This window comes from Haliaeetus leucocephalus, unplaced genomic scaffold (assembly GCF_000737465.1).
Source record: "Haliaeetus leucocephalus isolate CR32 unplaced genomic scaffold, Haliaeetus_leucocephalus-4.0 Scaffold626, whole genome shotgun sequence".
Classification (NCBI taxonomy): domain Eukaryota; kingdom Metazoa; phylum Chordata; class Aves; order Accipitriformes; family Accipitridae; genus Haliaeetus; species Haliaeetus leucocephalus.
In genome coordinates this window covers 3,312,158-3,337,018 of record NW_010973062.1, presented here as the reverse complement: position 1 = coordinate 3,337,018, position 24,861 = coordinate 3,312,158, and the positions used below count along the sequence as shown (strand labels likewise).

The window sequence follows — 24,861 nt, the reverse complement described above, 5'->3', positions numbered from 1 at the left end:
ATAGAAACACATCTGTATTTCTTCTGGCAGCAGAGACTCCTTGGTCCTGCTTGCTTAAGTCCCAGAAACCAGCGCTGCCCTCCTCAACCCTCCAGTAGGTGCTACACACCTTCTGACATCCAGCAAACCTCTGAGTCTCATTTATCACCTGCCATTTGGGGACAGAGAGAAAAACTGTGTGGTCCCACAAAAAGTTAGACGTACACCCAGGAAACCCCAGGCGTACACGAGCAATATGCTTCTCTAGAGAGCAGGTACGGCTGCTCCGTGCCTCAAGGTGGGCCGCATTCACGTGCTGACCACCTTCGCTCCTGAGCGTGCGAGGCAGCCAGGCAATCGGCCGTCCTTTGGGGTCACCGCCATTAACTTCCTTGCAGGGGAAGGTTATTCATGGTCTTAACGTCTGGCCCACTTGGGGCAACCAGGGAGGTCAACCTTCCTCACTCTTAAGGCAAAAGGTCAAGGTGTAAACTGATCAGAACTATAGACACACAGAACTGAGAAAGTTTAAATGATTTATTTTTTTTTAAGTTAAAAAACGAAGTGGAACTCATAATAAAGAGACAATGTCAGAAGAGGTGAGAGCATCCCACTGAAGGGGGACTGCCTTAACTTAGTTTCTTAGTACTGGGGAGAGGCAAGGTTGTGCCTTCTGTTGCTGTGTCCATCTCTTGGCATTCAGTTTATGCAGGAAATCAGTTTTTAGTTGCTGCCAGACTGGAACCTCACACAGCAGCAAGTTCACAGTGCTATCCAGAACTTTGTAATAAAGCAAATCTTGAGCACCTCTTCATATTTACTGAGCAATGAAATATCACGCCAGAATTAAAGGGTGTTTCTGAAAATAGTTTGAATGTGAATCAGAGGATATTTCAGCAGATCCAATGGAGTAATTACAGGGTAGGAAGAACAAATAGACTGTAATAGATAAGTGAGACAGGCAATCATAGACAAACTGTTTACTTCCCCGCTGATAGATGAATAGAGCAAAGGGTCACCTAGGTGGGGGTTTTTTATTTAACTTTTTGCTGGTAGATTTATTCTTGATGTGAGGCTTAACAGACATGACCAGACTGACTATTTAGTAGCAATATACTAGATATTTGTAACACCAAACTGCTCTGTGGAAGTCTTCAACCACCACCTAAAATAGTTTTTTATGGAAGGATGGTAAACATTATGTCCTGTTTATAGAAGGGAGGATGAGACACAGGGAGTTTAAGCTAACCTGTTCCATAGGCAAATTGAGCTGGGGAGAAGTCTGGGACACAGAGAGAAGTTTTATGACTGCATCCTATGTTAACAGAGTGATGCTTGGCCCCAAGCAATAAAACCAAAATTTCTTTCTTTTTTTTTTTTTTATTTGAATGATGAAATTTTCATGTTCATTCCTTCAGGGTATCTTCAACTAATGAACTTTTAAGGTCTTGCAACTTCAAAAATGCTTAATTGCAGGACTAAGCAAGTCTATCCCTCTGCTTTCTGACATGTATCATGTACCACCTTCCACTCGTCTTCCAACAGGAAATGCCCAACAGTTCATCACACACTTCATGGAGAAACTCAGGAATAATCAACACAACCGGTTAGCATATATTCAACAGAAAAAGCCAAGTCTGCTAGAGGCTTAAGAGGTCAGAGAAACATGAAAAACAGAAAGTAACCTGGGGAAGATGGACTGATTGTGTGCTAATGAGATAGGCAGAACTAGCCTAATTAACAGCCCTTCCTTAAAAGACAACCTAAGACAAAATTTTTCTTTTCTGCTTCTGTGTTTATCTCAAGGCTTGCTTTTTTTTTTCTGATTTAAACTACAGAGCTTTACAAAACAACTCTCAGGATAAAAGCATTATGCTTTTAATAAAGAAAATGGCAAAATAAATCAGTTTAGTTCATAACCCATCTCTCCTCATGTCAAAAATTATTTTTAACTGCTTCTAATTTTTGTCAAATGAGTCAGATGAATTAAGCGCTATCTCAGCAGAAGTTCATCTGTACTTCTTTTGATTTTTTTAATCCCATCACATAGACATGTTTTGACTTCATGTCTGTGACAACCCTGAGCAACTGATCTCACTCCAAAGCTGGCCCTCCTTCAGCAGGACGCTTAACCAGCTGACCTCCGCAAGTCCCTTCCAACCTAAATCATTCTCTGATGCTATTTTAATAGACTGGCTACAAACCAGCCCGTTCTTTCTGTTTTCATGATTTAACCGATGCTGCTGAAAAAGATGGTAAAAAGTAAGAGCTCTTGAAAATGGACAAGCCTTACCTTGTGATGGCAAAATATACTATTGTATGTTTATAATAAGAGGTATATAGAAAAAGGGATATGCTTCAGAGAGGTTTTTAACTCATGTATTCAGTTTTTCCCTGACAAAATTTCTGCTTGACCATGAGAACTAGTACTTTTCACAAAAGCAAAAAAAATAACTGATGGAGTCTGACCTGTGATGGATTCTTGGTGGGGAGTACAGCTCTATGTGTACTGCTGAATTTCAGAAAGAAGCACTGAAATTCCTCCTTTGATCATAAAGGTAAGTCTGCCTGTAGTGTTGAGTGTGCAACATAATCAAAATTGTGACAAAAAGACAGCTGCTGTCAATAGCAGTGGTAAGAAGAGCCTGAAAATGCTGTCTCAGCACAGCTGATGTTAATATTCCTGAAGTTTAATTCTCCTAACCCCGTCATTTCTGCTGCTTGAAAAACAAATGCCTATGTACCCTCTGCTACTTGTACCTAAATCCCTTTTGCATGTTCTAGTTTCACTACTACCACTACTAACTCTGCAGGCAAAGTAATTGAAGTTTTGCAGGCAGGCAAAGTAATGAAGCAAACCGACTGTTGTTTCTAATAGGTATTAACAGCTGTATCTATGCCTATTTACTTCGCCCTCATTTCATCATCTAGGATGAAATCCTTTCTTTCAGCCTCTGATGAAATCCTCCTGCTCATCCTCTAGGATGAACAGTTGCCTTTAGGCATCCCCTATAGTACTTGTTCCAAAACCAATGTTTCTGTCAATTCCCTGTTCATTTACCAACTGTGCAATTCTTTATGGGATTCCGAGGACCACATCTCATTAATCAGGAACCAAAAAATAAGTGTTGAAAGTTCATGACGATACTAGCTTAAAACATCTACAGAGAGAAGCCCACAAATCTATTCAGCGGACTGCACATCTCCATACCACTTTTCATTCCCCACGATTTGTAAATCCCAGAGTGTTCTTAGGCTGTTTGCGAAACAGCAAAAGTGATCAAATTTCCCAGCCATGTTAAAACACAGGTGGAAATATGTTTAAGAGGAAACACAGAAATTGAGATTTGGACTGATATAAATAGTATATAACACACTATCTTCAGAGAGCCTTCTGTAGAACATCCTACCATTAGGTGTTTGGAAAGTAGCAGAAAAGATTAACTGAAATCTGAATACATCACTAGGACATCTTGCAAAAAAAAAAAAAAAAAAAAAAAGCTGTTTCAAGATGCATTTATAGACCAAGTAACTCCCAACAGACCTAATCTTGTTATATTACCTCTAGAGCTGTTTGAAAGCCAAGTATATCAAAATGGACCCTTGGCCGACATACATGCTATGCCAACAGAAAAACTGCATGCAAGAACAGCAGAACAGATGATACTTAAAAGCATTACGGATGCTTACATTCCATTTACAATACAAAGAATCTTTGGTTTTAAGTTTTACATCTCAAAACAACAAAAATTAAATATGACTTTACACGGATTTGTCTCTATAGAAACTAGAAGCATGAGTCTTAGTGTTTAGGTGGAGGTGCTCTGCTCACCAAGTCACTCCACTGCATTTGGACAGCATCTGTTCTAGTTCTCAAAAGTTTTAAAAGCCATGATGCAAGTATTATTTTTTTAACTGCTTATTTTACATGTTCCAGTATTTTGGGTGGGAAAGGAAATAATTTTTTTATTAAATCATATTTCTAAGTCCATTTACTATCACGAAGAGTGTGAAAGTGCTTTTATCATTACAGCGCTACCTTGGAAGAAGCCATTACTGGGGGGAAAGCAATGAAGACATTGAACTATTTTCATTTCCCTGCTCATTTCATTTTAATGTCAAAACATATCTTGCAATGCCAATACAATATGTTTCAGCACAGCAAACAAATAATCTTTTTTTGGGTCTCTCCCACATTTTTTTCCAGAAATATATCTTGTCTATCCAAGTGTCTAAAATAGGATTTTCCTGCCTAGCTGTTTGCCTGGAAAGGTGTTAGTATTTCCCTATTAATTTTTGGCATCTGCCAGTTTAGTCTCCCCTTTCTATACCACATGCACAAAGTCTTCAGGCATTCGTCTCCTTCATTTGCAGGCTGAATGAAACCACTGGGTTAGGAATTTTGTGAATGTTACCATCACAAAATTAATTCACTGTTTAAAAACTGTGCCTGCTATAACAGACCTACATTTTCCTGTTCTGAGGAACACTTCGTACTGCATGTTCTCTCATACATTCCAGCTGCCGCTTGTATACGAAGTCTTTACATTTGTTTCCAACCTTCAATCCTTTTCTTCTTCTCACTTTCACCACACTAACTTTCCTATGTGCATTTTGATTCTTTTTCAGCCAAGCAATAAGCCACGACAGAGCGGAACTCTTGGCTTCTGATGCTTGCCAGGAGGTGTTAGGAGGTGTGCAGCCAAGGTAATTCTCAGTCTGATCCATTTTTGAAAAAGCATTTAAAAATTCAAACTGACGGTTCAGAATACAAACAAAAGCTTGAGGTTTTGACATTGCTATGACAAAAAAAAAAGTGCCTAAGGAAAGCAAGTACTTATTATAAAGGTGTCAAGTAGATGCCCAAATGAAATGTTAGCTTTTAGGTAGCAAAGAGACTCTGTATATAGTGACATTAAAGTAGGGACAGAATTAGCAAAACTATCCATCAGCAGTACTATATGACTCACTGAAAGACATTTAAAACCATTTATGTGACTCACATGGGGAGGAAAGACAGAGCAAAAGGGGAAGAATAGTGTAGGGTGGGAATATCCATTATGCCAAGACACTATGGGACTCTTCAACACTGGCCTCCGTCACTACACTTGCGAGGTGACTGTTCTGTCGCACAATCCAGACGGAGTAACATTGCCCTCTAAAAGTACTGTCTTTCCTTCTGAGGGTAACCTAACAAAAAATTTTAAGCACCACAAAGTTATTTGGTTTTATAGAATACACAGTCCAGAAATGCAGATATTTCCTTTACAGCAGCTTCTGAAATCATTGTTTCTCAGCAGCAACAAATTGAATGACACAGTATCAGCAAGACCAAAACATAGCTCCACGAAGGGCTCGTCTGAAGGGATGTGGTGGACACTAGGCTAAATGAAAAGTTAAGCACCAATGTTTTCATATTTCTTGGATGTAGGAGAAAAGGAGAAGACTGGGGAAACTTTCTGTGGGGGTGGAACTCCCCATTTTCTTCCCAAAAATGTGCACAAGAAGTGTCATGAATAACATGTGCCTAGGCAACACAGGAAGATCAACAGAGGGAAAGAAGGAAGAAGAAACATTCATACAGACCTGTGCTGTATGCTGTGTATATAGATTACTCTGTGTATAGCTGGGTGTTTTTAAGGTGAAGGGAATAGTAGGGGCAATTCTCTAGTTCCCATTGATATGAAAGAAATCAGGTTGATAGAACTTGCACCCCCACAATAGCAATATCTTTTGCCTTGGCATCAATCTAGGTAATGTTTTCAGCTACCAACACAGGGTTCAGTTCACTGCCATCCAAATAACTAACTTTCTGAAGGGTATAATATTGCATTGAGACAATATAGGGAATGTATATCCTCGTGGCAGCACTTAAAAACCTGGCCTATTTCTATAAGTTTATTAGCAATGTAATACTACTTGCTACCCTTTTTTCATTATCTGACAAAACATTTTTACATATTTACTTCCAGTGAAAAATGCAGAACGGACATGTTCCTGTTTAAGTAGGAATATGTTATTTGCTGTTTAATGGAGCCAACAAGGACAAGGAGCTTCTAGAATATAATTTTTGTTGTGGTCTATATTGTGCTACATCAGACTGCAGGGCAACCATTCACTTTCCCTTGCTGTTTTGTGCATTTTGCCAGTTATCCATAAGGTCAGTGGTTGACTAAGAATCCATTTGTTTAAACAAAGCAAATAAAAAACAGACACATTTCTGTTTAATGCTTCCACCGCTAACTTTCTATCAAATTGCAAGGGTTGGATAAAAAATGTTTTCCATGACTCTGAGTTTGTTACAGAAGTCAATCCACCACTTATCTCTAGAAAGCATTAATTTGTGCCTCTCTGTTGAAAAGATGCTTAAACTTTAAACAAGCAAGCTTGTTCCCAGGATCGTTCCTGCTCAGAGACTTGGTAGTGGTCATGTAGAAATGTGGTCATTTAGAAACTTGAAACAGACACTCATATTATATAAAGTATTATAAATACTGCAAAAGACAAAAGTTCTTGGTCTTAACAGATTGAAATCAATGATTATGCATCCCTTTCAATAAATTATTATATTTAGAAACATAATAGCATGACAAAAACCATGATTATACTAGCACAGATCTACCTCACTAAGGCAGAACACCAGGCCGAGAATTGGTTTCACAGCAGCATCAAAGAAAATCAGCATCAAAGAGACCTCTGGAAGAGATCATCTGGTCCACTTCTGTGCCTGGAGGCACAAACAAGTGTATGTTGATGCTTCCTGACAGATATTTGTTCTTGAACCCGCCAGTGACAGAGATTCCACAGTCTCCCTAAGACAAGCTTTTTTACTATGGTCAAAACCATTTCTTCTCTTGGGAGTAAGAAAAGCAATGCACAGATAACTTGGAGTAACTAAAATAAACCGTAAAATTTCAGTGTGCTGTGCCACCTACTCGAGGAAGGAGAAAGGGGCGAAGCAGGAAGAAATGATGATACAGCAGTGTGTTGTGGTTTCAACCCAGCCGGTAACAAAGCACCACGCAGCCGCGCGCTCACTCCCCCCGCCCCGGCCACGGCCCCAGTGGGATGAGGAGAAAATATAAAGGCAGGCTCGTGGGTCGAGATGAGGACAGGGAGGGATCACTCACTGCTTATGGTCACGGGCAAAAGACAGGCTCGGCTTGGGGAAGAAACAAAATCAATTTAATTTGCTACCAGTCGAATCAAACCAAGGATAATGGGGAGTAAACCCCAACCCGAGAGCAGCTTCCCCCCCGCCCTCCCTCCTTCCCGCCTCAGCCCCACTCCCGGTTCTCTCTCCCTGGGGAACAGGGGACGGGGGCTGGGGTCGGTTCCTCACCCCTTGTCTCTGCCGCTCCTTCCTCCTCAGGGGGAGGAGGGCTCCGCGCCCGGCCCCTGCTCCGCCGTGGGGTCCCTCCCATGGGAGACAGTCCTCCACAAACTGCCCCGGCACAGGTCCCTCCCGCAGGCCGCGGTCCTTCAGTCCCAGGCTGCCCCAGTGCGGGCTTCCCCAGGGAGCGGCGGCCATCTTGGGGGGCACCCACCCCCTGCTCTGCAGTGGGCTCCTCTCTCCCCAGGCTGCAGGTAGGCGTCTGCTCCCCCGCTCCCCTCCGTGGGCTGGGGGGGGAACAGCCTGCCACCTGGTCTCCCCACGGGCTGCAGGGGCATCCCCTCCTTCCTCCCTGCCCTCGGGATCTGCACAGGGGTTCCTCTCCCATCCCGATCCCCCGACTCCCGGCAGGTTTCCCCTCTGGAATCTGTCCTCCCAGAGGCGGGTCCGGCTCCCAGCCGGGGAAGCTTCCAGCAGCTTCCAGCAGGAGCCGGCCCTGCGGACCCTCACCCAATATCAAAATCCCGCCACACAGCGTACACCTGATTTATGCCTATTTTAAAGATTCCGTGGTTTAGATTCATATCCTGCCAGGAGCCTCTACAACTGAACAACACCCACATGAATAAAGTATGAGGTAAGAAACAGTATTTAATTTCATACAACTGTAGTTAAATTCTACAAGGTCAGTGAATACCCAAGGTAGTTCAGCTCCTCTTGAAGGCATACCTCCTCTAAGAAAATATAGTTCTGGGACACAAGTGTAAGAGCAGAGGTCATTAGTTTGAGAAAAAGCCACCAGGACGTGTAAAGAGAGCCAAGGTGGGTCTAACTTCCACCCAGGTCCTCATGGAAACTGTTCTTTGATGAGCCAGAGGAATGGAGAAGGAAACCTGTGAAGAGCACTGCCAAGGAATTGGGCCAGACAGAGACCACCCAAAAAGCCGAAAAGACTCTGAGAACAGGGACTGGAATTAGGAAAAACAATCTGGCAATTGGAGATAACCAAAATGTTCGGAGTGGGGCTGGTAACTACTGCTCATACAGAAAAAGATGGAGGAAAAGCCAAGACAGCACCTGAAACCCTGAAAGACAGATGACTAGAAGCCCATATGAAGAGCCAGAGGAACTATGTGCTCATTTTGAAACACCTTGATAAATGATGTCCCAGGCAGAGTAAGATTATTTTAAAAAACTCTAACTATGAGTTCCTTTGATAGACACCCATGAAATAAAATGAAGTCTGTGGTCACTGTATTATTTAGACATAGCCTCCAAGATATTATCCTGCAAGAACTTCATTCAAAAAATTCCCATGTGATATGTCTCTTTGAAACCACCTACGGAGAAATTGTGCTATATTTTCTGTATAATATCTGTAAATAAAATCTCTTATAACCTGCATGTGTAGCAGACATACATTTAAGCAATTAACAGTTGCATTTAAAATGCAGTTTTCTTATTTACAAAGCAAAACCCCACAGAACTCATTTACAAAAGCATTAAGATGGTGAGGGGAGAGGGGATCGACACTTAACCTGCTCATGCAATTACAAAATCTTAATCTTATTGTGACTTTCCAAATCAGCAGGCCATTTAATAAAACTTGGGAGAGTTCTGTCAGTGTAACTGATTCCTTGATTAATACAGCAGAGTCTAACTCTTTGAAAGATTGGTTTTCATTTATCAGAATGTTTTCACACAAAAGTCTCACTTCTGCCAAGTCCAACTCTGCCAGTCTGGAGAAAAATTATTTTGGTAAATGTCCTGTCAAACTACCGCTGAGTAACATGTAACTCTTTAAAGTAGTGCAATATACAGAAGAAAAGAAAAACAAAACAGAAAATCATGTAAAATATTGTCAAGCTTAAAAGCAGTCTAAATTTTGGAGATTTCATTATTGTTATTTTGTTTTACCATTACCATTTGCAGGTAAATGACAGGGTCTGTATGATGCTGTTGTATTTCTCTTTGCTATTAACTGGAGATTCTGGTCAAAAAAGGGAAGGAAATGTGAGACCAATTCTCTGTTGGCATAACTGTATTGATTTCATTAGATTTATGTCAGCAGAAAACACAGGCTTCTGTTTAGATTAAAAAAAAAAGCCATACCATTTGCTTTTATTAAAACATTTTTTTAACCTGAAAAGTAGAGATGAGTGACAGGATCCACTCCTAAATCTAACAAAGTACATGACTGGGGTTTGGTAATTTTGCCAATCCCATCTCCAATCAATTTTTTGTTGTATTTATGCACACACAAAGCTAGTAGGAAGTTAAGCATTATAAATCTTGAAAAGAACTTCCACAATTATTTTTTATTGTGATACACAGATTTATGCCACAGTTAAACCTCTCTATTTAGAAGAAGCCACATACAAAAGAAAGCAGTTTGCAACCAATGCCAATGATATGCTCTAACATTTCTCCTCTATGATCCAATTAATTAAGAAGTCTTTGGAAAAAAGGGCAGTAGGAAATGTACCAGTCCCTCTCACTGGAAGATGATTCCCTAATGATGCCCTGGGAATGAGAAAGGATTATGTTTGGGAAAGAGAAGAAAAGTTCACCATATCTGGAGTTGGTGGAGGAACAGGTTACGCCAAGTGGCTCATTCTGGAAAGTTCTCAGATGGATTTTCAGTAACAGAAGCAGGAAAGACATTGCTCCAAGTGTTCTCCAGGGCACGCCAGCCTTAGGTTAAGCTGCAGTGGCTGAATCAGCTCGTGTTAAGAAGCTAAATGAGAGCTGGGCCAGCTAAAACTGATCTTTTATTTTCATAAAGGATAATTGTAAAAATGAAACTTGGGATTTCTGCCTTAAATAAAAGATTTCCACAAACAGGCTGTAGGCAAAGCTACATAAATGGAGAGTAGTTGTATTCAGTTGCAATTTCTCCTACATTCTCAATTCCCTTCTAGAGAAACTGCCCTTTCTGGAGGCGATGGGCAATTTTCTTTCAGTGATAGTTGGCACCTGAATTTCTTCCTAAGCACAAACTGGGAGTTGTTCTTCATGACACTTGCTATGTTTGTGTTGAGGATTATCTGTGGCTTGAAACAGAAGTGAGAATGAAATGAAATTCTTTCAAAAGATGGTCATCAGAAGTACCTGTCCTACAACAGTACTCTAATGAAGTGTTTCAAGACCATTTTCTGATTTTAAATATATTTCTTACTGGTTATCTGCTTACCACAGAATTTACCTGACTACAAAGGCAAGGGACAAAAAGCTAAGTAAATTTGTAATACTGACTTCTATGATTCTGTGAAGGAAGGTCCCAGCCTTATCACTGCAAGTCAGACTACAGTTGTACCATTAATTCATTGCAGCTATTCTTTCCAGTTTAAAAACTGCTTGAGAAAAAAACATGTCAGTGCAGATCGTTAGGGTAAAAGTGCTGTATGTTCTGAGAGCCTGCAGAAGTAGTTTTTTACATGTAAAGCATATAGTGATCAAAAGGCACAATTCTGCAAAAGTGTTCAGAACCACACTGCAACATGTTCTTATATGGCTTTTTGTCATGGCATTGCCACTGTTCAGCGTGATTTGAACCTCCTGCAAGTACGCTCATAAGACAAATTGGTTGTCCTTCTCCATTTCAGTTCTTCCCTGTTCCTGAAGTGAGAGGTCAGAACTTCTCCAGTAATCCTTCAAAGCATGCCTTTACAATCCACCATTTTGAGGACCGTTCTCTGGAACACAGTCTACCAGGCATGTCACTGCATCTGCAGTTGTCAACATTTCTTTACAATCTTTTCATGGTAAGCTTAAAAGGACATAAACTTAAAACCTTCTTTCTGTTTGAAAGCCTGTCATTCTGCAATAGCTTTGAAAATGGTTACTCTTAGCTTGATTAATCAAAGTTATTTCAGAATATTCTGAATGAACAAACTGTTTGTCTGACTGATTCTCTATGAGACTGACCTGCTACAAATTCACCTCCTTATTTATAGGTGGAACACTTTTAAGCTAGAAACAGATTGGGTGTTTTCATAAATCAAAGCTGCTCTCTACTTGGATAATCATACATAGGAATCAACAATTCAGTAGTATGTAATGCACAGACAGTTCTTTGGAAAAGGAATACATGACTATTATTTGCATGAATAGTATTTTTAGCATCTAAACATGAAAAAAAAAGGGGGTTTGACACAGTCTTAACTGATAATTTTCATACTATCACATTTTTTTCTTGCACCTGATGGGGACTCAGTGGTTTGGGAGTCCCTGAGCAGGACTCAGATACTTGGGCTCTCTCCTGAGTCTCACCATCAGTCTAAGATGATCAGGAGGTGTATTTTTGATCTCTGACCCTCAGCTTCCCCTCTCTTCAATATCAGAAGGCAAAGATATACTTTCTAGTAACTTGTTGCAAGAACTGCAAAGAAAGGTGTGTATCGGAGCTGGGTGCTGTGATCATTACAGTCCAGTGCCATACTGGACATGTTCATACCATCTGAAGCGGGGCTTGCATTCTTTTCTGGAGGGTAAAAAAATCTGTCCTCCTTGTATGAGCATGGCACTACCAGCTGATTTTACCATCAGCTTGTGGTCCCTAAGAATCCAGTAAATCCTGTTCAGAGGGAAGGAGAGATTACAGTTGAGAGTCTCAAACACATTTCAGACAAAAGAATGGACTAAGGGAAATGATTAACATTTATATCCTAGTTTAAATATGTTATCAAGTTTGTAAACTAAACCATTTCAAATGTCAGGAAGCAACCATTTCCCTCTTGTCATTGAAGCATAAGTCCACTGGAGAAAACCATAATGAATACAAAATCAAAAGGTGTATCATGGTGCAAATGCACAGGACTCTTCATTAGAGGTAGAGAGATTTAGAATTTCTTAACTGTCAATCACACAACTTCAAGATTTAAATAACTTTAATACATCCTTTTAATTAAATAGGAAATTACATGCAAACCAGGAAAAATACTTTAAAAGAGCTTTTTTTGCATTCAGTAGCCTCTAACTGTGGATCATGAAAGCTAACATCCCCAATATTTGAAGTGACTGACACTGCCTGGTTTAAAAGACTGAACTGGAGCTGCTGGAAGCAGACGACTGGAAAAAGCATGACTGAGGAAGGTGGACTGTGGCAGCCTGTTTGGGGCACAGGAGGATTTTCCCACAGCCTGCTCCCGCCTCTCTGCATCCCCAGCATCGCCCCCCAATACTGTGACCGGGTGCTCCAGCTACAACATCTGCTGCTGCATGCCGCTGCCAAGGCAAGAGTGTTTGACCGTAACATTTTCCAAATCACAAAGTTATTACTCGGTTCACTCCTGTCTGTGTCAGAGTTGGCACTCCCAGTCACTTTCTCCACAAAATGCCCCAGATATGCCTCCAAAGACTCTGACTGCCACTCTTTAAGACACTGGCAAGAAAATGCCCCAGATTAGATCACTGCTGCTACTCAGGTGGACAGGCAGAAGGGTGAATCAGGTCTTAGGAGCATTAGGAAAGTAGCTGCTCATTCAAGAAAGGGGACAGGTGCAACTACAATTAAACCCTCTTGAATTTTTATTCATCTTCATGTAAGAATCTGATCATGTAACTGCTTGAGTTGGTGTTCCAGCCCACTCTCTGTGTACCAACTCACAAACCCCTATCTGCAAATAAAGACTCACTCCATCACTAGAAAAGGAAGGTTTTAAATAGCCTTTTAAAATACTGTTTAAAAGAAGAACATTTTTTCATTACGTATTCAGACTTGGAGCAGAGGAGTGGAGGAAAACATACCTCACTGGGTCTGGATATGCATCTTTTCAATCTAGAATTATTGCTATGAGCAGGGCTTGCAAATGGTTTGGGCCAAAACAATCCTCTCTTTCTCGGGAAAAGTAGAAAACCTCAAAAAAATTAAAGAAAAGAACCTCAAATGAAAAACCTCGAACTCCAGCTCCTTCACCTTTGCCTTGTTCTTCATAGTCGTTCCAGCTTCAAAGGAAATTTGACTCCAGCAACACAACTGTGGCGCACCACAAAGTAACATGGCCTCCCTTCACCACCATATACTCCAGTTAAACCAGTGATAAGTTCCAGTACCACATACGTACTTTGGGGTCTGACTCCGCATGGCAGCCAAGCACCAGTTCTTTTTAGGCACAAATTGCCCTTTTTCCAGGAACAGCACTAGCAATGTGTTCCTTCCTCCTAAAAAAGCTCACGGAAACTTTTAAAATTAGTGACATGTTTCTTGTCAGGACAAACTGCCTGGGAACACCTACACTGAAAGGTCTACGGTCCAGTGGCAGAAGTGATGGATGGTCTGAAGCCCTTTACAGGACCAGCTATCAACAATAAAACTTTAAATAAGCATACAAAATCTTATGAAGCCAGTCAGTTTGTTTGACAAAGACCGTTATAAGAACGCTTACTGAAACCCACCAACTGATGAAGCAGGTAAGATCATTAATATACTCTTCTGTAACATTAAGAACACCATCTCTTTTCTATCATCCGTATCTTTTCCATATTAATGATAATGAAACACAAACGTTTATAAAAGGACTCAGTCTGTGAAAGCCATTTTGTCATAAAGGGCATGCTTTCAAATAAATAAAAAAAGACTTCAGTTCTTTTATCAGCCCGTGAGTAGCATGGAAATTCAAACCCACTTCAGAACACTTATTTATGTTGTCAAAACTTGCACAAAGCTTTGCTTTTTCTCTGCAACAGATAAGCTTGCCACCCCAGGCTAAAGAAGGGCAAAAGGTGAAGGAGATGCTGCTCCCCCGCCATTTTGCTGGCATTGATGGTGTGAGGGGCTGCATTCCAGCTCTGCTAGGTGCTGCAAAAAGCCTCTCCTTCCACATGCCCAGCATACTCAGCTTTTAAACTAGCATGTTTCCACGAGTAGTATCTGCAGATAAAGGTGCTCAAAATGAGGGCTAGGCGTTTAGCTACAAATTGTTTAATAAGGTACTTTTAAAATGTTTCCCTTCCAGTAATCATCTCCCTCACAGTGTCTCTCTCTGAGCTCCCTCCTCGTGCTTCGCTCGCCGCTGCTATGAACGTACACACTGCATTTGGAACTACAGCGACTGTAGATGTATCAAAGGCTGCTTGAGTTTACCTAGATCAGGTACCAACAGCATAAAGCTGAGACTAATACAGGCTTTAGTTTGTGCTTTGTCAGTCTGCCGGGACCTCGTGCACTTAGCAAGGCAACAAGCCTGCAATGAGGTCTATGCTATCACAATTTCACTTCTACTAGAATCTGGGGGACCTGTTTTTGAGATGAATAGGTATGCTATTATCACACCTACAAAACCTTGCTCCAGGAGGAAATGTCACTTAAGCCAAGTTCTGAAATCCAGACTAAAGCAAACCCGGTAAGAGAAGAACTGCAAGCTCCGTTTTCATCAGTAGCCTCTGGCCCTATTTTTAACTTGGTCTTTTTAGGAGCCTGTCCCTCCAATGACCACATGTGCCACAGCTGAATCTTCACAAATGTGGCCCCTGACAGAGAAGAGGCTTACACCTGTTCTCAAAATCCAGGGCTTTGAATTTCACTTTGGATCAAATGGCAATCAATGCAGGTCACAGACTGGCTTTTCTTCAAACTTGTAGCAAGAAATGCTGCTCAATGAAAAATCAGCATGTCAGACCTCCCTTCAGTATGAATACAAAGGTACAGTTGTTAGAGCATTTCCAGCTCGACTAAGATAGCTCTGCCTAAAAACACTATCCAGCTTTTGTGCAAAGAGCACTCCTCAGCTCAAAATGTTCTCCAAATTCCATTCTCAATTTCCTAACTCTCTCCAACTGATATATAGGGCCATATATACAATAAACTCACATGGATGCCTAACTACGTATTACATCAATACTTTAATTTGGATTTATCTTGTATTTCTACATCCACTCCTTCACAATTTAATTTTTCACTTGTGTTCTCTGCATAGTTTAAAGCATTACAGAGTGGAAAATCATGGCACTAGTATCTTTCTGTCCTTCACATAACTATGATAACACTTCTGGCTGTGAAAACCTACGACTAACACTGCCATTACATTGCTGAACTAGTCTCAAAATAGGTACAGCACTTGCCACAACTACAGCTTTGGAGAAAGAAACAGAAAAATCTTTCAGTGGCCTGAGCAGCAGCAACGAAAGTTCCCCAGCAACTGCTTATGGCAGTGGTAAATCCCGCAGTGCCACTGTTATTCAGTAGGTGTAAAAGGTATTTCAGTTTGGAAGAAAAATTGTTTATAAAATCTTTGTTAACTATGGAAACACAAAGACAATGAATATAGTTCCGAGCAAAGAGGAACCTTCTTCATATGTCACTCTCTTTGCTGCCACCGAATCATATCTGCCCCTTGATCTCACCAACTATGAGCAGAGCAATCATACTGTCTCATGTCCCAGCTGGCAATTTCCGTGGTCTGTTCTCTGGGAACATCTAAAGTGTTCCCGCTCCAGTTGGCCCTGGAAGCCTACGCTTAGTTTACTTTTTCTATCTTCATTAATCACAGGCACAGTAAAAAAGATTAACTAAAAAAAAAAATAATTCATTAACATTGATTTTCGTCTATACTGCAAAACCACAGAAGAATAGGTATCAAGCAGCGACGTGATAGGAATTAGTGCTGCATTCCACTTTCCTTTGAACACAACACAGGCTCCACTTATGCTGAGAAAGCCTGAGGCAGTATGAAACTGTCTGAGGTCAGAACTACTATTTGCAAATAAACAGCAAGAAATATATTGTCTGCTCTGAATGAAGCATAAATCCTCTGGGGTTTTGATTCAGTGTTTGATTCAGCCTTCCTCCTCTTAGGAAGAAGACCAGCAGCAAATGACAAAATAAAGACGTCGCCAACATTGCAAAGAGAATGACAGTATTGGGACTCCACTCTTCTTTCCTCTACACCCTATGATATGGCAGGCAGATAAAAAGGCCACTGAGGAGGACAGGAGACTCAGTGACTCAGACTACAGCACTTCATTTCTCTCTTCTTCTTTGTTTCTGACTCCATGGGAGATCACCTATTGCTTTATTAATCTCAGTGGGATAAAGGGCGACAAAAAAAATGATTGGAATTCCCTCTAAAGCACCTGGAAACATCATGGAAGGGAAATATGGCAGAGAAGTCTCAAGGGAGAGTAAAAGGACAGAGAGATTTGCATCTGCTCTTCTTCATTACTCATGGCATAATCTCTTTCCCATTGCTTATACAAGGTGATAAGAAAAATCAAATCATAAACAGATGGACATCTTCTCTATCTTCAGACCTTTCCTCTTCAACATATGGGTGTCCAAAGACTGGTTCTGAAAGTGGATCTGACCCAGAAGGTGCCTTGAAGATAATGAGCTGCATATTAAGCAACTAAGTATTTTGTTTAGCTTGGGACGGGAGAGGGAAGTGGGGGTACGTCTGAACGGACTGGCAGGGAAACACAGTTATATTTGGCATGAGTGACTCAAGCAACTCTGCCTGTCCGACTCTGAATATGAACATCACCAGTGGTTAGACACCTGAAAAAGGCATCCCTCTGGCAGCTTGAAAAGTAGCTTGTTTGAAACAGCATTAATCTCAAATACCATGGCTCTCTAGAGGAATATTCAATTAGAGTCTATAAGTTCTGCATGTGGTACCAGTCAGCGGTTACTGTTGTTGTATTCATCAGGAGAGACCCGCAATGAAACAGGACAGGAAATATCAAAACAAAACTAGGAAAAAAGAAAAACAAGGCAGGAAACAGGAATCGAACCGCAGTAAGACACTTTGGCTATTCACCTAAAGGAAACACAATTTCATCATCGAGTCAAAAAATGTGCTCAAAAATGCAAAGAAAGGAAAGCATATCATATATGGGAAATCAGCTTGGTGGCATAATGTTCAGAAACATCAGAAGATGTGGTTCACTGAAGGGTCGGGGGGGCAGGGGGTATGTTATTCATACAACATAAGGACCCGTTTCCTGCCAGTTATACTAGATCTGACCATCTTTTTCTATGGTCCCCTCTCCCATGTACACACAACTTAAAGTTAAGTCACTGGAAACGTGGGGGAAAAATGAAGAGGGCAGCAAGCACAGACTGAAAGGAGGATTTTCACCGCCCAGGTCCTGACTCCGTGTCCCAGCCCTGAAGGAGTTACCCAGGGCCACTCTCCCGCAGTGCTGGGCAGCCCTGGACTCCAACACAGTCAGCTGGACTTTCAGCACGGTTGTCAAAAAAACAAATCAAACAAGCAAAAACCCTAGGCCCTTCACAGCTGTTTCCCTCCCCATGACTTTGCACTGAATTTTTACTACTTTTTTCCAGAAGAGTGCATTTAAATTATTTGACATCTCAGTGGTAATGTGGCTCCAATACTCCAGCTACAGAAGGTGACCACTAGAAAAATTGTTTTTTAAAAAACATTTAATCACTTAACATTCACATCTTTGAACTGCTTCATGAAGTGCTACACAAAAGCTGAATATTGTTAGAAATCTCTCGGGTTTGTTTATCCTGTCAGCACCCCTTTCCATCAAAGCACTGACAAAACTTGCAGCCACTGCTCATGACATTAACAGGAACGTAACAGTGGAGTTTGTGGCAGAATATTAAAATTGAGGGCGCTTTCAGTTTCACTTTATACAATTACCCCAGCAACAACAGCAAGCATATTGAAATCACACCACCAATCAGAAAATTCACGTTTTGGACAGCGAGGCGCTGGAATGATTGGCAGACTCCCAACGTTTCTTATGTAACTGGACTAACTTCTGCTAACTGCAGAATCTATAAATCAGTTTCTCCACAAAACTCTAAAGTCATAGGTGCCAAATAGAAATATTTTCTCATAATCCCATCCTTGATCTTTTCATGTTATTATTGGACTTCTCACTCTTAGCTACATTGTTGCTAAAATAAGTTGCTCTTTTTTTCCTACAAAATTTGCCAAACCCATTGCTGGAATGCATTTGTATTGTCCTCTTACTAGGAGAATTCCTGTAACATTCCCATTGACCTAATTGCAGTTTTTGGCCTCAAAAGATGACACGTTTGTGTGAATCTGGTAAAGCTGTTGAAGCAGGGATACTAGAAATGAAGTACCCTTCTGGCCCCTTTCATCAAGCTCCAGCCTGAATCCCCTCAGGAATGTGATGGCATTTCTTCTCCCTGCTTTTTTCTAAAATCCTATTCTAAACTGCTTAAAAAAAAAAAAAAAAAAAAAAAAAAAAGCCAAAATCTGACTGAAATAGCCCAGAAACTTAAGTAAAGACAGCTGGAAAGATGAAAGGGTGATAATGTTTAGATGCAAACCAAGCAACATGTTCCAACAACTGGCAGGGACTAAATTCTGTCCCATAAAAGTATGTTATTTCATCTGTCATTAAAGAATACAGTGTCAGTTGGGAAATCTCTGAAACCACAAAACAATTACATTGTTTTAAGTCTCTATTTGGAAAGCATTATCATTACTTAGAGAAAAACAGAGTTATTGTATTTATATGCCCTCAGTGTGGTACCTGCTACAGCAAACCTTCTTTCTCATAGCAGGAGAAGGAAAAAAAAATAATTAAAGGAAAAAGTTCATTTTTCAGAGATAGTTTAAAGCCCTGGTAGATACCATATGCCATCATTAGGCGAGCAGTTCAAATGCAGCAATATTATATGAAAAAAGCAAGCAATACTGTGTCCTGTATTAGATTCAAAACACAGTTTGCAGAGCCTCCGACCCAAAGCGACTCCTGCTTTTGCCCCTGCTGCCGATGAAGCTCACTCTGGGGAAAGTCTCATTTTATGGCAGAGACGGTGCCTTTGACTTGTATCCTTTAACCTGGTGAAATCCTTGGATGTGCCCACAATCCCGTTTAGAGTCCTGGTTCAGGGACACATACATAACCGCTTCTTTACTGTTACCAGTGTGCTGTGTTCCCAACGTATTTCTGGTTATAATATATATTTTCTAAGCTTCTGTCACCACAGCGGCTCCCTTACCTGCACAGATCTTCCCATCGTAGATCTCGCACACCCAGTCGTGGCACTCGCAGAGCGGACCGTAGTATTTGCCGGACTCTGTCACTTGGCAGATGCAGACTCCACATTCGCATCTGCCTCTGTCACTGCACAGCTTCCCCCCCGGGATGCGGCACCGGAGCTCCGACTCGGTCCGGGACAGCCGGCACGAAGAAGGACTACCCAAACCGCTCCTGCGGAGGACAGCAAACAGAACAAGCTGCAGTCAAAGCCAGGGGCTGCAGCTCAGAGCCAAGGAGAGCTTGGTTCATGGGAAACCACCCTCTGGCCATGGCTTGAGCCGATCCCCGGAATATCATTTTTAATGCCACCGCTTTAGTTATGGTTGGAAACTATTACTTGCCTCAAATCACCCAGTTTTCTTCTCTTTCATCAGAAATCTCATTGCTACCTGTGGGAATGCTTATGTTGTATTTTACTTACCTTGTTAACTGCATTAGGCTCATCTTCTTTTTCATTATGCGTATCTGGTATATATGCATATACAGGTATAGTTTGATTATGTACCATGAAACATTTTGATCTGAATTACTCCAAAAAGTTTAGAAAAGAAGTATACACCCAAACTCTAGGTAGCATAACAGGAACACATGATATCAAAAAGCAAACCTATGGTCGATTCTAATACAATACATTTGCCAAAGTAATCCTTCTGGTTGTCAGATATATAGGATCCATGCTTTCATTGGAAAAGGAAACCAAAGTAATCGCTGCTTTCCATGCAACAGTGTAGTTTGTGGCTGTGGTTTTAGTAAAGTCAGCAGAATCCGGATGCTAGATCTGAAGATTTGCAGCTCTGCCACACAATTATACCATCCACGGGAGCCACACAGAGATGGCAACTTTCAGGACATACACAGGGAAAATCATGCGTTGCTCAATCAGGAGCTGGATTGTAGGAAAAAAAGAACAAAGGACTGGCCAAGCCAAAAATAGGTGTTCACGACGCTAGGGAATACTGAGGGTTCAGGTGACTGGTACCTGCACTTCTCAGACACTAGACCTTGCAGGTTCTGGAGCAAAGGAGCTGCTGGCTCTGCGAGCAGTGGGTGCTGGCCGTGGTGGAGGGGGAGAGCCAAGGGCAGGGTGCCTCGCTGTGCTGCCACACCAAAAAGCAGGAACGCACCGGGATTTGTGGTTAGGTGCCTGCTCCGCTTGGGCAGCAGAATTCCGAGGTTTGGGTGTAAAGGTCCATTGCCATCCAGCTCTCCCTCCTTTGCTGCTTCAAAGGTCTGCGTCTCAGGCACGAAATACATCATTGCAGATAACCCCCGCAGTTTGCACAACACCTCTTTAGGTTCCTCACGACCCAGAACGCTTCCCTCGGCATGACTTTTAAGCAGGCAGAGGGAAGAGCTCGCAAACCCCTCCACCGCTCCCTCCGCAACCCCAGCCTCTACGCTCCCGACATCTCATAAATCGGCCGCGACCCCCCCGGGAGGCTTCCGAGCCCCACTTACCGTAGGGCCGGGGGACCGGCCGGTGGCGTGGGGTGACCGGCCGGCAGCGAGGTGACCAGCAGCAGCACCACCAGCCCCGGCAGCCCCTGCGCGTACATGGTGCGAGCCGCTCTATGCCGCACCTGGAGCGCTCCCGCGGAACGGCCGGTCGGACAGACGGCCGGACAGACCCGCCGGGCGTGTGGAGAGCTGCGAGCCGGACAAGCCTGGCTCCGGGGCTGCTCCCCCCCGTGCTGCAGTGGCTCTGATTAGCTGCCTGGGAGCGGGATTTGGGCAGCACTCTGGGAGGGAGGCCGGTGCCAAACCCCAAAGTTTACAGTCTAGGCAGGGAAGTAATTAGAAACAGTTGTGCAGCCAGATGGTTTATTTTGATGTTTTAAAAACGGCCCATTCACAGATGTGAACGAACCATCTCATTCTCAAAGTGCAGGCACCGTAAATATTTGAGGTATGTGTATCCCCCCCGTCCGTTGACGGATGGCTGCTTGGGATAATCTGTGTAACGTGGTGGGGGAATCGTGCGCCGTGGAGAAGACAGGACCAGTGCTTCCCAGCCGCAGCATCCCTGCCTGGCTGCTGGAGCACCTTTCTCCCTCCTGCCTCCGCAGGTTCTTCCTTCCCGTCCTTTCCCTAAGGTTACCTGCTCAGGGCATCGCACCGCGCGACACCGCGGGCTGCCAACCTACACCAGCCTGCGTGACTGCAAATTAAAAAACATTAGTAGTTAGCCGTTTCCTGATGCCTCATTAAAACACACAGTACAATACTTCATCAGAGCAGTGGGAGGTTTTGGAAATGCTTTAAAACGAAGCTAAAATGAGGGATAGTCTCTCTAAATGAATAAAATTGGGCAGGAATGGCCACGTGCATTTCTTTATGCTACGGAAAAGTTGCCACACTTTTTGATACCTCTGGTCATCCCAGCACACACACACACAGAGATGCATTTTTAAAGCAGGCAGCTGGCAGAAGACACTTTCACTGGTTCCAGAGCCTATACTGGAGATTAAAGCCCTCGGTAGCTTTCTCAAAATGAGTAACTCTTTATTTTCATATTAAATATCTGGTATACCACAGATTATACTGTTCTAGAAAACATTATAAGATTTGGTTAAAAATCCTTTGACTCAGATGCTGCCTTTCCTGAAAGTGTAATTAGGTGTCTTACATTTTACACAGTGAACTCAAGGGTACAATTCCCAGGATTCCTGCTAACATAACTAGTGCTGCTAGTGATCTGCCTGCAAAAAAACCTGCATCAAGCATTTGACCTTGCTCTGCTGGTCTCACAGATGCCAAACAGAACCTTTAAAGTCTAGTTTGGGGCCTGTAAAATCCCATTCAGTTGAAGTATAAACTTTCATTGAAACACGGAAGAAGAGACTGGACAAAATCTGTTCTAGCATATTTGTAAATATACATTCTTATTCCCTGAAGACACACAGGTTAAAACCAAACGTGATTCCAATGGACTACTAAAACACAAAACTTTTGTCTTATTTTAATAGGTTATGTTGAAGTTGTGATGTGTAAAACTTTGCTCTCTACTTGTAGTGTACTATCCTCTATATGACACATAATTTTGCCCTAACGTATGATCAAGCAGAATTAGGATGTAAAAAAATCTAAAAGCCCCATATATAGCAGTTGCATATTGTATATTAATTTTTAACGGTTTTGCTGCCTTTTATAGTATATTCATATTGCAAATATGTTTCTCATGCAGCGCAGCTGGTAAAAAGCCTGTATTAAGAGTGATCTGTTGGCTTCAGTCTTGTGAATGTTTAGTTGTGCTAACTTCATGCATTTGACTTTGATGGATCTAGTGAAAAGGTAAGTAATATTTGTAGGCCTTTATTTTTGACAGTCCTTGAACTTTGAAGTCCATGCTTAACGCAGCACTGTGCGTTCTATCTGTGTGATAGTTTTTCAAATTTATTTGTAGTGCTACAATTGAAAAAAAACCAACCAACACCACCCACCCCCCTCAGATTTAAAAAGTGAGCACTTTTAAGAACAACATGGTAGTCAGAAATTGTACTGCCAGAAGTCTGGAGCTAGAGAAGAATAAATAGAAAGCTTTACATTTTAAACAATAGTAATTCCCTTTTGGCACTAAATTTATCTTTAATCCACAAACTAAAATGTTGCCATCTGTTCATCTTCCTCCTTTTTCCCTGTGCAGACTGGTGCTGATTGATAGGTATTCACGAGACCTTCAAGCAGCCTGTAAACTGTAACTTCAAATGTATGAGAAGACATCCATCATGATATGGACCTTATTGCTCTCTTATTTTTTATTTACTTACATCTGTCAAGGTTTTAAGTGGACCTTTCGGCTGTGGACCTTTTGAATTTGGAGAAGGCAGAGTTACACAGTCCAAGGGTGCAGTGTTTAAAATGTGCACCCAGAGCTTAAGTTTAGTGATTGTTTTCATGTGTATGTGCCTCTAATACAATATCTCAGTGCTCACGTACTGGAATTTAACCTTTGCTCAGATTTATTATTTAATCATTTAAGCTTAGAATGTTTGTATGCATGCATACAAACAGCAGAGTGAGCAGCTGCGTGGTGCTTCGTTGCTGGCTGGGGTTAAACCACGAGATGTGTATACACACACGCACACACAATCTATAAGGAGCCAGTCTCCTTCTAAACGAGAACCTGACACGCTGTCTTGAGGACTGCTCACTTCCTTTCAACCACTCCTGTACATAACCTTAAGGAGCTTTGCTGTCCACTGGATAACATACACCTACGCGAAGCAGAGCACTTGTATAATGCTACTTTTCCTACGTATAGAGTTTCAGACTAAGGCTTCAGACCGGTAGGTGCTTAGGAGATGTACACTTTAGAGGTGGTAATGTCACTACCTGCAGAGTAAAGGTAGAGAAGAGAAAGTCAACACAACACTGAGGAGGAGGAGGAGCTGGAACATACTGCTAATACTGAACAGCCTTTGGAAAAGTAGGCAATAGGTTTGAATAATACTTGTCAGACAAGACATGTCTTCAAATAAAGATGTGGAATCAAGAAAATAAGTGCTGTTAAACACACCTACACTTGAACCTCAGTTTAAGTGTATCGCTATTAGTGCTCTTATTAAAAGTCTGCAAGATCTGGTGTGGTCAGAGATTGGGATAAGCGTTTCTCCTGCAATTTCATTTACCAGCAGAGGAACCAGTAGTGTAATTTCCTATCCAAACTGGTGATGGCTATTTTGTGGTTTCATAGCCTTCTGAACTGTGAAGAACTGTGATATAACATTATGTGTGAAAACAAAGTTGCAAGCCCTGGGGTAGACTACGTAATTCAGAGGCAGTGATATGTTTTTAATTTTTTTTTTAAAGGCAAGCAATATCTTAATTTTGCCAGAATTGTTTTTGTAGTAAAGCGAATTAGAATAATATTAAAACATAAGAAAAAAAAAACATAAGAAAACGCCTTTTTATTGTAAGAGTGGTTTAATACTGGAACAGGCTGCCCAGAGAGTTTGTGGAGTCTTCAGCCTTGGAGATATTAAAAAGCCATCTGGACAGGGTTCGCAGCAACTGGCCCTAGGCGACCCTGCTCTGACCAGGCGGGTTGGACTAGACGATCTCCAGAGATCCCTTCCAACCTCAAATATTACATAATTCTATGACTCTCATGACATACTGTGCTACTGCACAAGATTTGATTTGGTGTGGGGAGGCAGATGGAGTCTGCCTACTCCTTTATTACAGCCTCTTAGTGGCCAGCTTAATTTTGTTGTCACTTTAACAAAGCTGTTAGGTTTGCAAACCACATTCCATGCCATTTTTAAGGATTTTGTTTTTTTAACGAAACAAAGCAAAAAGCACATCCAGTGAAGAGTCTAAGCTTAAAAAAAACCCTGGAGACCACCAAAATTTGTCAAATAATGTTCCTGGGTTTCCATGGAAGCCATTTTAGTAACACCATGGCTTTACATCAGTGAAGACATTGCAGAGGCATTGGCTTACCTAGCAGTTTTCTAAAATTAACCAGAAGGTGAAAATCCCACATATCAAACAAGTTATTATTTCTGCATAAAACATGGAATGAGGATAGTTGGAAGCTTCCAGTGATTCTTCATCAT

General features: G+C 41.7%; 1 protein-coding gene across 1 annotated transcript in view; it reads right to left on the bottom strand.

The window, feature by feature from the left end:
* ITGBL1 (integrin, beta-like 1 (with EGF-like repeat domains)) overlaps positions 1-20,859 on the bottom strand; it is a 145,440-nt gene extending 124,581 nt beyond the window's left edge. Inside the window, exons 1-2 of the mRNA XM_010578300.1 lie at positions 20,762-20,859; positions 19,263-19,474 (exon numbers count right to left, since the gene is read on the bottom strand). Coding sequence (XP_010576602.1) covers positions 19,263-19,474; positions 20,762-20,859 — 310 coding nt within the window. The remainder of the gene's footprint in view (positions 1-19,262; positions 19,475-20,761) is intronic.
* Positions 20,860-24,861: the final 4,002 nt, after the last annotated feature.